This window comes from Nymphalis io, chromosome 8 (assembly GCF_905147045.1).
Source record: "Nymphalis io chromosome 8, ilAglIoxx1.1, whole genome shotgun sequence".
NCBI lineage: Eukaryota > Metazoa > Arthropoda > Insecta > Lepidoptera > Nymphalidae > Nymphalis > Nymphalis io.
In genome coordinates, this window is record NC_065895.1 from 8,414,307 (window position 1) to 8,429,379 (window position 15,073).

At 29.9% G+C, this 15,073-nt stretch overlaps 1 protein-coding gene across 1 annotated transcript in view; it reads right to left on the reverse strand.

Annotated features, from left to right (window-relative positions):
* LOC126769984 (BMP-binding endothelial regulator protein) overlaps nucleotides 1-15,073 on the reverse strand; it is a 46,762-nt gene that overhangs the window by 19,762 nt on the left and 11,927 nt on the right. Inside the window, exons 2-3 of the mRNA XM_050489069.1 lie at nucleotides 7,402-7,585; nucleotides 1,404-1,504 (exon numbers count right to left, since the gene is read on the reverse strand). Coding sequence (XP_050345026.1) covers nucleotides 1,404-1,504; nucleotides 7,402-7,501 — 201 coding nt within the window. The 5' untranslated portion in view covers nucleotides 7,502-7,585. The remainder of the gene's footprint in view (nucleotides 1-1,403; nucleotides 1,505-7,401; nucleotides 7,586-15,073) is intronic.

A 15,073-nucleotide genomic window follows, 5' to 3' on the forward strand; every position in this document is an offset into this window, starting at 1 on the left:
ATGTTGTCGCCAATACGGTATAAACAGGGGCGCTGAAAGTCAGTTTCGCTCTACACTTACAAACGTTATTTATACGTTACATACGTACATTTATGTTGTTCAATATGCATATATATGTTATACTTAATGTATTGGTTTGAAGCGTAACAGAGTCATTGTTAATACAGTACTTCATCAATACACTATATGCTGCGCATTGCCAATGTCAGGGACTTTAGGAATGTATAGTACATTCCAATTGCCAACTGGTAACACGGGCTGCCAGCTTTTGATATTTTTCTAAAACGTTATACAAACCTATCGTACATTATTGAATTTTAACGGAAATATGCTTAGATAATATATTTAATGACTATGTGCTCCGCGCGGTTTTACCCGCGTTAAACGTTACTCTTCCGCCCCTTAAATGGGTTATCTAACAAAAAAACGTTATTGCGTGAGATAACATTTTGCGCATTCAAAAATATTTTGAGTATTCAAACAAGTAAACAAAATATGTATTCAGCTCTGTATAATAGTATAGGTAATGTTGGCATTATTATACAAAACATAAAATAACAATTTTTAATAATTTAAATATTTCACACATAACTAATAGATTTATTTTTGTGGTATTAATGTATGGAATTTTTTAGAGACAAGAAATGAAGTTTACATATAGTCAAACAAGTATGTATATATATTGTATCTATAATAATCTATATCTTAATCCGGAGCAAACGAAGACGCGACACAGCGAGTGTTAAATATAAATCAAACAACAAAATCACAACATTATACCTACAATATAGCAAATATTATTTAACTTTGACAAATTCAAGATAAACACTAACATAGTTGTCGATTGCGCTAGCATCGATAATATTAAATATTACGTACATTTCTTCGATGGTGTTTATTTTATAAGACCAGTTTTAAGAGTATTGGTATTGGGTACTATTGCATATTATATTTTAATTATATGTATGTTTAATATATTTTCATTATATATATATATATATATATATATATATATATACGTCGTGATTGGCTCGCTGCTCTAACACGGTTTGATGGACAAATGTGACAAAATTTCATGCGACACATACAGGTTTTGTCATATTTTCTTTCACCACCAAGAACAAGATTATGAATACAGATTAAGCACATAAAAATTCAGTGGATCTAGGCCGGCTCTAGACTCTAAGCAATCTTATAAATGCTTATTTATCTGGCTTGCTTGCTTATTTATTTGGCTGCTTAGCCAAGCCGATTTTTAAAAAAGGTTTTTAGGAGTGAAATTGTTAATTTTTTAGTCAGTTACTAAGTTTATTTAACATCATTCAAATGCGTTCTGCTTGTACCGAGGTCAATCACGAAAAATTACCTAGCAGAAGTAAAGACAATAATAAAAGGACACATACTTTGCACATACAACGGAAGCAGCTGCTCCAGTCCTGCTCGAGTCTCTCGTCCTGGAGACGAACGGTCTCGCCTTCATTTGAACACGGAGCTCGTTGGCCTTCTGAAAAAATTATATATTTTGTTACAATTAGCGCAACAAAATATGGTTACTTTTCTCTGCAATGCAGTAACAATTATTCGTGTCATTAGTAGAAATTCGTTTTTTTTAAACATCGTTAGTTCTAATGAGAAGAAATTTTGCAACTCTTTAAAAACTCATTTATTTAAATAGATAGAAGAGATATTTTAATAAATATAATATAATTCTATGAATCAGGAAATATATATACAGGTTTATATATATATAACGGGTTACACGTTAAATAGACTATTTAAGTAATTTAGTTATTATTTCCAATAGGTTTTGCGCAATATTTCGTCGGAGATGATACCGACATGATGGTTGCTGTCGCAGCCGGTTGATTTACCTTGATTAAAGTCACGGATCCGCATTCTTACTACGTACCGAAAATTCGGCGCCACCGGTTACTAAGATATACGTAAATATTTTGGTAATTAATGTGTGCTCGACTCAAACACTACGAAATTATTCACCAGACGATAAATATGCGAAATATTTGCCGAGTATTATTAATGGTGTGGCTTTAAATGCAAAAGTTGTACAACGATTTTAGGCGGATATCTTATTATGTAACGACATTGGTGATTAAAATTAATAAAAATATTAATTGTGTGATATTCTTAATTCATCATGTTACATTTTTTATTTCTTTAAAGTATTTTCGTTTCGTATCAAGTTTTATTTACATTTAGAGTTGTGTCTCATAGCAACAGGAGATTTTCAAGGTTAACGAATATTTTAACGAAATCGCAATATTTCAGTGTATCGAGGAAATAGAAACTTGTCTATTCTACAATATCACAAATTAAATAAAGATTTTATAAAACGGAAATCCTTTATAATTGCTTATAGCGTTTCGAAAACATTTAAGGTTACTTCTTCAGAGAGCTCTAAGAAAATTTATTTTGAAGTCTATACTTAAAAATATATTAATATATATACTGGTGGTAGGGCTTTGTGCAAGCTCGTCTGGGTAGGTACCACCCACTCATCAGATATTCTACCGCAAAACAGCAATACTTGATATTGTTGTGTTCCGGTTTGAAGGGTGAGTGAGCCAGTGTAATTACAGGCACAAGGGACATAAAATCTTTGTTCCCAAGGTTGGTGGCGCATTGGATATGTAAGCGATGGTTGACATTTCTTACAATGCCAATGTCTAAGAGTGTTGGTGACCACTTACCATCAGGTGGCCCATATGCTCGTCCGCCTTCCTATTCTATAAAAAAAAAAAAAAAAAATATAAAAAATAAACTTCTCTAGTATGATAATTATATATTCCATTTGTCAATGCAAAATAACTTCCTGGAATATAAAATTATGTTACTCAATTTTACTATTAAAAATGTGTCCATTTTGAAACAATATTTTTTATATTTAGTTACGTACCTACAAAGTTATCAAAGTTTCGATAAAAATTCTAGTATTTTTTAAAGAGAATACTGATAACTCAAGTATTTTACAACAACGGTTGTGCTTAAATTGATTAATAAAGTTTTGTTCGTGCTATAAGTAAATCCATGTAATTGGAGGAAATTGGTAAAATACAAAATTATTTTTGTTTTGCCTAAAACAATTTAATCTCAGTATGTGCAATTGGAAAATGTTATGTATATAACAATATAATAAATATATCTTAAAAATCATTTAACAATTATATATATATATATATATATATATATATATATATATATATATATATATATATATATACTGGTGGTAGGGCTTTGTGCAAGCTCGTCTGGGTAGGTACCACCCACTCATCAGATATTCTACCGCAAAACAGCAATACTTGATATTGTTGTGTTCCGGTTTGAAGGGTGAGTGAGCCAGTGTAATTACAGGCACAAGGGACATAAAATCTTAGTTCCCAAGGTTGGTGGCGCATTGGATATGTAAGCGATGGTTGACATTTCTTACAATGCCAATGTCTAAGAGCGTTGGTGACCACTTACCATCAGGTGGCCCATATGCTCGTCCGCCTTCCTTTTCTATAAAAAAAAAAAAAAAATATATATATATTTATATATATATATATAATTATATATATATATATATATATATATATATATATATATATATATATATATATATTTTATAGAATAGGAAGGAGGACGAGCATATGGGCCACCTGATGGTAAGTGGTCACCAAACGCCCTTAGACATTGGCATTATAAGAAATGTCAACCATCGCTTATAGCCAATGCGCCACCAACCTTGGGAACTAAGATTTTATGTCCCTTGTGCCTGTATCAAGTATTGCTGTTTTGCGGTAGAATATCTGATGAGTGGGTGGTACCTACCCAGACGAGCTTGCACAAAGCCCTACCACCAGTATATTGATATATATATATATAATTATGAGTAATTACTTGTATATATAATTTTTGTCTTAACTGTATGTATATTTTAATCATTGGCGTCTTTAAGTGATTGTGTAACTTTCGAGCCACTTGACTGATTGAAGTAATATTTACATAATAGATTTATTTTCCTTGTTTTGTTTTTAGTAATCCGATAGCTGGCTCTATAGGCCATTATTATCAAATAAAAAAAATAAAAATTAAGTTCGTGCCAAAAAAGGAAATTATATTTATACTCGATAATTATTGACCTTAGATTTCGCAACACTTTTGCATTCGTTACAAATTAAGCTAAACAAGCTCTATATTGCTGTCAAAATTCAATCAATTTTGACCTCCTTACATGATTTACTATACGTCTATTATAATTACCACATGAATGATTTTACAGCCACAACATTAAAACCTAATAACACTGTAACAATCAGAAGTGTGCAGATTCAATAATAACACTCGTGACTTTTAATACTGTAAATAATTTACAATAAACTGCATTAAATTTGATTCTATTTTATTTATATCTAAGGAGGTTTAATTTTAATAATTATTTTAAGTATGTTATTATGATATTTAAAGTAATTATTAAATCTAAAAAGGTTCATTAATTATCTTCATTATTTGTATATAATTCATATAATTTAAAATGGAATTTAGTCAAGTTTTTTATATAAATTGTTGTTTCGTTGTGCCATAAATTAGACATTACGCAACACAAGGATTGTCACAGAAGCCACCTTGCTCTCAAACAACCGGTATACGAGTATTGCAGAGACCGCATGGACCACGTCGAGCGTTTCTATCATCTAAATTGTTAATACGCATCTAATTATTATATATTCATAAAATAGATGCCAATATAAAAAAGCAAGGAATATAAGGTTTTATTAATGTAAATATTTAATTTGTATATTCATTCGGATACGAATCCATAAGAAGTAAAGACATGCTCTAAAAGTTATCAAAATCAACTTTATTTATCAAGCACTTTTCGATTGGCAATTAACGAGATTCAATTAAAATGAGCTCAACTGGTTCGAAATTTAGATTTTACACAGAAGCAGTAAATATCTTAACACATAGTTACTTTTTTGCCCATCAACTTATGTGTTCATAATATATGAACGATATAATATAATCAGATATTATATATTCTATGATATATACTAACTCCAAGCATTTTATCATCTACCTACAAATAACTATATAACTTGTATGGAATAATATGTCTCGCCTGTTAATGATTTTTTAATTCTATAGAATAAACTTTAACTTTTCATCGTGGTTTAATGAAAAGTTGAACAAATATTCCTCTCGATTGTGAGTTCGTGACCTAACCATTAAGTCATTCGCGAGTCATTGCACTATCTGAATAGTCGCTATAAGACCTACGTTCTACTATAACATTACGACTCCTGCACAACAAACGTTTATACAGTCTATAAGATTATTGCAACTATAAGTGAAGCTGTCGTTGTGATACGTTAATGATTTTAAACTAAAATATATATCAATTGTTATTCTTTAAATTATATATTCTTTTGTGTTTTTAATTATTGGAAAGTAGCAAATTGGTTTCTATACGGTAAGTCATATTTACCTACGGATACTGGTTACTGGATACTGAAAGTAAAAGTCAGTCAGTCTTGACTATACTCCATAGTATAAAAGGGTTATGGCGGTTATTTTTACGCATTGAATTTTGACTGTAATGCAAACAACATTTGTCCGTTGTATCAAATCAATTCCGGTAAATTGAACGAAAAATGACAGACAATGATGTCGAGAGTGAAGACAATATCACTGACTGTTATGCCTCTATGCCTAAGTTGTGGTGAAAATGTATGCTCGTTGCAATTATTTTAAACGTTTCGTTTGCCGAACTAGTCTCATGAGCATTTGTAGATAAATTGTCTGCGAGAAAACACCTTCCAGACAATTTACTCTTATGCCATCTGTAATTCATATGTTGTGCAATAAAGTAAATAATAAAATCATAAGTAAATAAATCAAATTGAGGCTAATTTATCAAACTGTTATTTTATTGTATAGGGCTGATACGCTTAAAATAAAGCTGAGGAGATCGATTTAAACAGGAGAGGATATATTCCAATTAGATATGTTACTTAAAAGACCTGGTCACGAGTGAGTGGAAATCACGAGGAGAGTTCGGTGCTATTGCTAATAAAAATATCGTAGTCCTCAATTAGGAATATTATGACATAGATAATTCAAAAAATAAAGTAACAACGCTTACATACAAAAATAGAAACGTTCAACCACAGGCACGTATGCTGAAAAGTAAGAAAAAATTAAAAAAATGAAAGCAGGCGTTAACTTAATACATGTACTAAATCTGTGTGAGCTTTATTTCCAATTAATCAGATATTAATCAGGTTGTGGCTTAAAATTCAATTGCAAGATAATACCTACACCAAAGACTAATTAATTAATTTATTTAGGATTACCAACATAAAAACTAAATCATTAGAAATAACGGTATAGAAATTCAATCGAAGAGTATAATTTGCCATACTTATAGGTAACCACGACATGCAAAAGAGACACTAATAACAGAAGAAATCAAATATATTATAAAGTAGCGTAGAAAAGTTTATTAAATTTGACCAAAATGCAAAATCAAGTAGAAATAGTATAAAAAGTATTATATTATACTAGTAGATTCTCACACTGTTCCTCTTGACAACAGTTAATTAAATAAATTATAAACGTATATACCTATATACTCCGTTTTTAGTAAATTTTATTATTTAAAAAAAAATAATGATAAATATTTAATCATTATCTTTTTATGACATATACGAAATTTTTATATTTTTTAAATATTGCCTCCATTTCTTAGTATTCGATTAAATTATCTGCATTAAGATACAGAAGTGCCCAATTAATTAACATATTGAAACATAGCTTAGCTTTATCCAAATTGATTTAATCTAACAAGTATTTTATATAATTACGCCATCAAAGTTCGCAACATTGATAAATATGATTGTTTTCAATGATATAAATTATATAGGTACATTATACGTACAAATTAGTTCAAAATTCATAATCGCATTACTATTTTTGCAAGGATTATTCGACCGTAATGTCATAAAGGGCTCTTTCCCAATACTGCGTGTCGCATATCAAATTCACGAATCACTGAAATCAAATAACCTCTCTGGTTATTGCATTAGCTGCCTGCTTTGGAATCGAAATAGCAACTTGGTGTTGCTTACAAAACGGTATCAGTATGATATCTGTACAATTATCACTACAAGTTGCAGTTACATTTACATTGCGACTGGAGTTGTTTCAATTAAATGTCGACGTAGATATAAATAATGGATGCAATACACGTGCCCACTAGTCAGCGCTAGTGTTCATTATCCAGCTGTTCACTTTGTGTTTTTTCTTAATCTATAAATATTCTTCGCTGTTTTATAACCATATGTATATATTTAATAAATCTGGAATGTAAGAGGTATATATATATATCTGAATTCTACTAACTGATAACGCCGTGAATGGAGCCATCAGCAACGATGTAGTCGGAGAACATCGCAAGCAGCAGAAGACAGGCAACGGCATGTGTGGTGCGCGGGCCGGGCATGGTCGCGGCTACTCGCGGCGCCGGCGCACGCCGCTGCGCGCCCCTCGCATCACACCCTCGCGCCACGCGACTCGTGCGCAACACCTGCAACGTCACACACACGTAACTCCTCGAATCACCTCCTACGTATAATTAGCTCATGACCACACTCACGATGGCAGGCATGCTCTCGGAATGCCAAATCACCGTCTTAGACCGATAGCGAAAATTGCTTTACATAATTCTTAATCTATTTATTTACATGGTAATGGTAGTAATCTGCTGTATTTCTCGAATTTTTTGTATATATATATGAACCGTATACATAGTATTCGTTAAATATCTTGCTATATTTATTTTAACCTATTAATCTTTTAGTATTGAAGATTATTATGTATACAGATTTAGTAATATTAATTCATTAGAAAAAATAGAATAGATAAACTCAATTTCCAATATTATTATATGTATCATTGCACCCACAACTTAACGAATGTATTATGTAATCTATTGCATATTTCGTTTTGAATCGTCAAAACAATGTTATCCTCGTATTATAATTAATCTTACACCTTAACATATAAATGAAACCAGAGTTTGCTAATTATATACGAACAAAGGATACCTTATCAATAAATTGTATTATTTTTTATGTAAGTATATTAAATTTACAAACATTTCACTAATAAAAAAATGTAATTAAATTACATTACATTAAAACTTACCAATCCCAAAGTTATGTAAGTAAAACTTAAACTACACATTACTAAAGCTTTTAATAAAAGTAGAATCTATGTGATGCTTCGATTTGATGTAATCCAATAAAATATAATTCGGCAAAATAACAAATGATCGGAATGTACAGTGACGTCACGACGTGGACAAGTCAATGGACTTGAAATTATCAAGTGATAAGTATTTTATTTAGCACGTTTTTGTATAAAGCCGCCCTAGATAAAGAGCGGTGATTGATCGAGATTAGTATGGGAGAATCGAAATTATATACATATACGAAACGAAATCTCAAATGAAAAATCTTCAGAAAAATCTGCCGCTGTTTTTTTCTTTTATAAGTATTAGGCTTACGCTGGACCACAATCATACTTGATGGTAATTAATGGCGTTATATTAGATAGAACGCCTAGATGCCTATTCATTCTTACTCTCACCATTTGTAAATTTCATTTAATACTTTGACGACGATAACAAACTCGATTCTTTGTTCTTTATTACAAAATAACCATTTATTAACTATCGTATTTCTAAACTATTCATTAATAACATTTGATATATCTTTTAATATAGGAAAAGGAAATATAATGATAAAATTAAGATTAACATTATAATATTAACAGTTTGAACAACGTTCTCTGATGACGCAAGTGTCTGTATGCATTACGGTATTACGGTATAAAGAGAACCACTGACGTCTGAACCTTTGTTGGAAATTAGAATACGATTTACAATTTACATAATTACGAGATAACTACAAGTACTAGCTTCCTTTTATGGTTATACGTCTAGTTTTGTGTGAAAGTATGTCACAATGGAATTGAGTAAAAGGAAAAAATATATACAATAAGACATATATTCATAATAATATAATAAGTAACTGCATCGCTTTTCTTAAATTTACTCATAATAATCATTACATTAATATTTAAACTACAACACAGACTATTTCAATGTCAAATGTTCATAAAGTCTGTCCGTGTATGAGCAAAAAAAGTACAAACACGGACTTTCATATTGATCAAATATTAGCAAAATGTTTTTTTTTAATTTTTTATTTTAATCATGGTGTGTTACATACAATAATATATAATTTCACAGATGTCACTTTGAAAAATAAAAACAAGTATTAGTGCGTTTCCAGTGCGACGCATTTTTGTGATGTAAGATTGCGTGATTCTATATTACGAACCAAAGTATATCAACATACATATAAGCTATAAGTATAAAATCGTTCCTGACAGCTTTCATCGCATGCGATGCGTAAATTATTTTATATATTTTTAAACATTTCTAATCTTTCTCCAAAAAAGCCGGTACTAGGGCTAGAGAAATTTAAAAATAAGTAAAATTTTGAGCTGAAATATGGCTAAATATATGAAATATTCTTTAAAAAACTAAGCAAATGAAAAAACGAAAACTGATTTTACACATTGAACATCGCTTCATACGTAGAATACTTGTAGGTAAGTAGACATATACCGAACTAACGTCCTTACCATTTTTTACAACATTCCACACGAACATTGACCTCAAATCGGTACCTATTCGGACTTATAGAATTTATTTATTAATAACAGAGAATAGCAAAAAGTGTTTTATATTAAGTGCGTTTAACCATCTTAAGTAACATAAACTACGAACTATTACGAAAAATACTTTGTAATTAATCTAAACGCAAAATACATTTATATGTACATTATAACTCATCTGTAAAATGTAAAAACTAATAAAGAAATCAAAAGACTTCAATATAAAAATATTGCAATTGGTACGTTATTCTCCGTCCCTTGAAATCACATTAATTGCTGCTAAAATCTGAAGAAATATTGTTGTATTTGTTAGCCCAATATTTGGAGAATTATTACGCTATTAAATTAAGCTATATAATATGTTATATTGAGCTCAATTACGTTAGTTCCGGTTTTATATCCTCCTTTGTAATGCGTTTTTAGACGCCGCAAAAAAAACTCGTTACGAATTCGCTCAACTTAGTCTTTTTGCTAAACACGAGTAGAGCATTCCTATTTATATTATTAGTATTTGCGGGGCTCGAGTTCATTAAATAACGCAAATAAACATCAAATAAATCAAACGCAACACCCGGGATATGATATCCGACTTTCGATTTTTATTTCTTTTAGTCATATCATGAACGCTGTATTTATTGTACTTAATAATAATTTCTACATAATAAAGTATTTATTACACGAATACGTAAAAAATCCGTTTAATTAAAAACAATGTAATCGTAATAAAGTATGAATGAATGATTTATATTTGAATTTCTCTCCTCTCTCAAATTGATGAAGATGGTATGTTACTCTTTTCTTTTTTGAATTTTTAACGTTTTGTAATTGTAAGAACGGCGTTTAATAATTAGTTTTTATAACACGATGCGATACAAGATGCCTCTTAAATTAAAGACGGTAGCCACATCCGGTAACGAGTATTGTTACTTTTTTTTGTACCACATGTCAATCAGTTAATTGTCATTAAAAATGCTGCGCACACAATACATTACATAAAAACTTGTAGTGATATGAAATGAGGAAAAAATATTATTACTGCTCTTAGTGTACGAAACACAAACACAGGTTGTCAATAAATATTGAAATAACAAAAAAAGTACCTTAATTAGATCAATTATAATTATTGTTATATTCATTGTTATATTTTGGAAAAAAATCCGAAGGTGATATTTAACTGACTGACTGACTGATTTATAATATATAAATATATTTAAATATATACCAATTACTCTTATTATTGAAAGAAAAATTTATCAAAAACGGAAATTTTAATAAATAATCGTTTGATTCAATATTTATCTTTATTAATTATTTGTCGATTGATTAATTGACAACCCTGGTTGATACACATTATGTTTATGATTTGTTATGACTAGGGACAAATGAACTCACATCACCAAACAGTATGCTCCATCGCCAGCTATCTAGAGACGTATATTGTTTAATTATATTATGGAATATTACGTGAAGGTTTTTCTAAAAAGAATCGATATATTTGAAATAATAAAAAAGTAATATAGTAGCATTGATAGTAAACATTAAAAGAAATAAAATTTACATTATAGTTATTTATTGGAAATTACAGATATGAATTAAATTTTTCAAACATTTAATTACTGTAACGCTATTGCTTTAATAAAAAATATACAAAATATAATTTAAAAACTCACAAAATAAACTTAATTATATCATCAGCAAAGTTAGTTTTAGTAGCCATTTTCCGCACACTATTTAAATTATTTTAATACATAAAGACCACTATTATAATTATATAATATTAATAAAAATAAGAAGTTAAAGTCATACTAACATTTCCTGCCATTGTGCGTATTATCAAACACAAAACAACCTCACTCAAAACGAACCGAAACACTAAAAAGTCGTTAGATTATACAAAGTCTAAAGACCACCATGCTGGTCTCCTGGAAAGCAGCGCTAAGCATTCAAAAGAATGTGCTTTGTTTCCACATGGGAACATTTTAGCGCCCACGGCATAACTTCCGCGAAGGCATTTAGCAAGCCATTGATAAAATTAACTACACGACAAATTACCGGCTATTGAATAAAACATAATCCGTTTCAAATGAGACACACGTGAACTATCGCGGGCGGTCAATGCTAAGACGTTTAATGTGCACTTAATAGTAGTTTAAACTTATTTATACGTATCTATAAAATAAATTACTTGATCAATTTATCTTAGAAACTTATACTGATTACTTTGCTATTTTATTGATAACTATTTATTTAATGTCTATTATTTGTTTTTTTTTTTTTTGTTTAATAAACTATAATATATATAATATAATCAGATAATAATGTTTGGTTTTGAAAGTTTAACTTAAATGATTAAAAATTAAATTACGTTTGTAATTAAGAAAGTCAATTACATAATTATTACACAAATAATGCATCAATTAACTTGTTGAGTTGTATCAATATAATATTGACTAATTACAATTTCAAAGGTCAACGATAAACAAACCATAGATAATTGGGTCATGTGTAATTATTTGCACTTTATAAATACAAGTATATAGTTTAAAATAAAGATGCTAAAGTATCACGAAATCAACCCTGTTCGTTTTTGGCATTATCTTCTGTGATGTATCTGTATGAAATCAATCTTTTAATTAATCTGCGTAAAAATCTAACGCTGTTTAATAATATATTTAAAGCAATATATAATATACTAGTTTCGCTTGAGGCGACTCCCGCGTTTTAGGAGGCCATAGGTGTTAGGTATAAAAAAGTACCCTTTGTCGTAGGACTTGCTTCATACTTTATTTCATCAATCATCAAGTTCAGTTGCTTAGCTGTGAAAGTGTCACACACAGACGGACAGATAGAGTTATGTTATTTAATATTAATTAAATTAAAAGTTAATTAACATGTAGAGTTACTTTTAACATTAGATAGATAATAATTATTATCATATGTAATTTATAGTTGGGACAAGACTTCGCATGGATATCAGTATCAATATGGTTCGCCATTTACATTCATATAATAGCTTTTTGCTTTAAACATTTTTTTTAAATATCTGTAACTCCGAATAAACAACGAAAATAAAAAGTCAGAAATAATCTAAGTTTTCCCTTTTTTAATTTAAAATGGTGTATAGTACATTATCTTTTTTTTAGATATATGTACCTACCACATACCTGCAATTTTTTAAAAAATATGAAGTATTTTTTTTTTATTTAATTTACTTAATCTTTATTTAATATTAAGATATATTAAAAAAAATTATGTATACAAGTAGATGCACCGTTAGGCTCGAGTTTGACTACAGATCTCTTTTGCATATTCTAGGCCATACGATTTAATATGCATTCATGTGGTTCTGGCATTTTGTATCAATTTAAATTTTCATAAAAGCATTTCGAAAATATTTTATGTATATAACTGATATCCTGGTTACAGTTTTATTATCTATATGCATAAGGACCGTTGCTTTAACCGCCATTTGTTTTAACCATAATTTGATACTCATATCTGTAGCACGCTATAACGCTGTGTTAACTTCATTTTACGATGTTGTATAAGTTCTTTTTTTAATTTCATTTTCATAACATTTTTACGACAACTATTTAGTATGCTTTACTGTTCGTGGTACTTGACCTCGATCTCCATTTAAAAAATGATATTTGTTTATAAATTTTATTGTACAGCACTCATAAATTTCAATAAGAAAGTTTATATTAATGGTCATAATGATATCGGTATTAATAATAACGTAATATTAAAAATATCCCCGTACTTACACACATAAAGTTTTATGGACACATAATTTTATATGACAATAATTACGACTGTTTAAATTACAAGAGAAATAATGATCAGGAATGTCAAAATACGTTTAATTAATAATAACGGGGCGTTATGAGTAAGATCTTCGTTGCTAGTTATTTGATCAATAAACCTACCTGGGAAGTAAATATTAACTGTGAGAACCTTAAGCAATTGCAGGTGGCTCGCCGGCATTTATTAGATTAATAAATGTAAACAAATTATTCGAGTAAACCTGCTAGCGTGACTCCTGAGATAACCGTTAATAATTTTATTACCCATCATCTCCATATGCATCCCGGATCGAAGATTACGATATTTAGAAAGTCGCTTTTTCTATGGGGCTTAGGTAAGAAGACGGTTGTCACGGCGTAACGTCAATCGTCACCTACTTTCACAGAAGCATCGGAGGTCGGGAGGAGCGATGGCAGCACAAGGTCGCGGTAAGGCAAACCACTCGCCGTCAGAATCTTCGTATTAATACGCGCATACCAGTCCCAGAACGGAACGCGGTCGCAATAAAAACTCTCGTATATATTTCACGCGTGCGCAACATTATCTTGATGATCTCGGCTCCGATTACTTAATGCTCCACCTAACTGTACACGAGCAGCGAAACAAGATCGGGTTTTTTCTCGGCAAGTTCGACGATCGGCAAGGGCGAGATCACCTCGGGGTGTAGTTCCGTGTTGCGGGCTGTTTCCTTGTTTTTGATAACTTTAATGTATGGTTTTAAATGTGCCATTATTGTTTATAGACACACATTAAATAAAAATACAAACTAAACAAGTCATTTTGATTTTATTTCTTCATTGTGTTTTAATATTTCGTGCAATTATATAAAATCTTAATAACAAATTCGTTTAATTCTTCATTTAAATAATATTTCGTAGTTTATCTCTAAGATTAGTCTTGTGATAGCTAAATAAATCTTATTTATCAGAGCCTCATTAACATAGCGATTATCCTACGCTACCGTGCAACGAGTTATCTTGTGCAAATATTGAAGGAAAACCCGTAATTACCTTTTGTTAGCTGAGATATATTTGGAACTATGTAATCTAGGTGCAAATGGGTAATTCCTACTGAACACAAATTGCTGTTTAATATTTTTTACCCGTGAACATTTATAATTGCTACAAACGGTTTTTATTGAGCAGTATAATTCCTTAATTTAAAAATTTCCGACAATATTTTATGATATATATAATTGTATTCCTTTCAAATCGCCGATAATTAAAGAAGCGTTTTAAAATTAAGTAATGAAACGTTAATTTTTTATTAAAATTGTTGTGTTTCTATTCAAATTTTCCGCTTTAACATCAACTATATATGGATATTAATATTTAGCAGATATGTTTACTCTGGTTACTCTTATTTTTCAGGGTACAACGAGTGTTATTACTTTATATACCTCTTACATAATTTAATAATTAAAGTGAACCTTAAAGCTAACAAAAATATAAATTATGAGTAATTTAACATACATAAACCTTCTTGAAGCTAAATAAAAAAATATATTAGGAGTGGTGTTAAA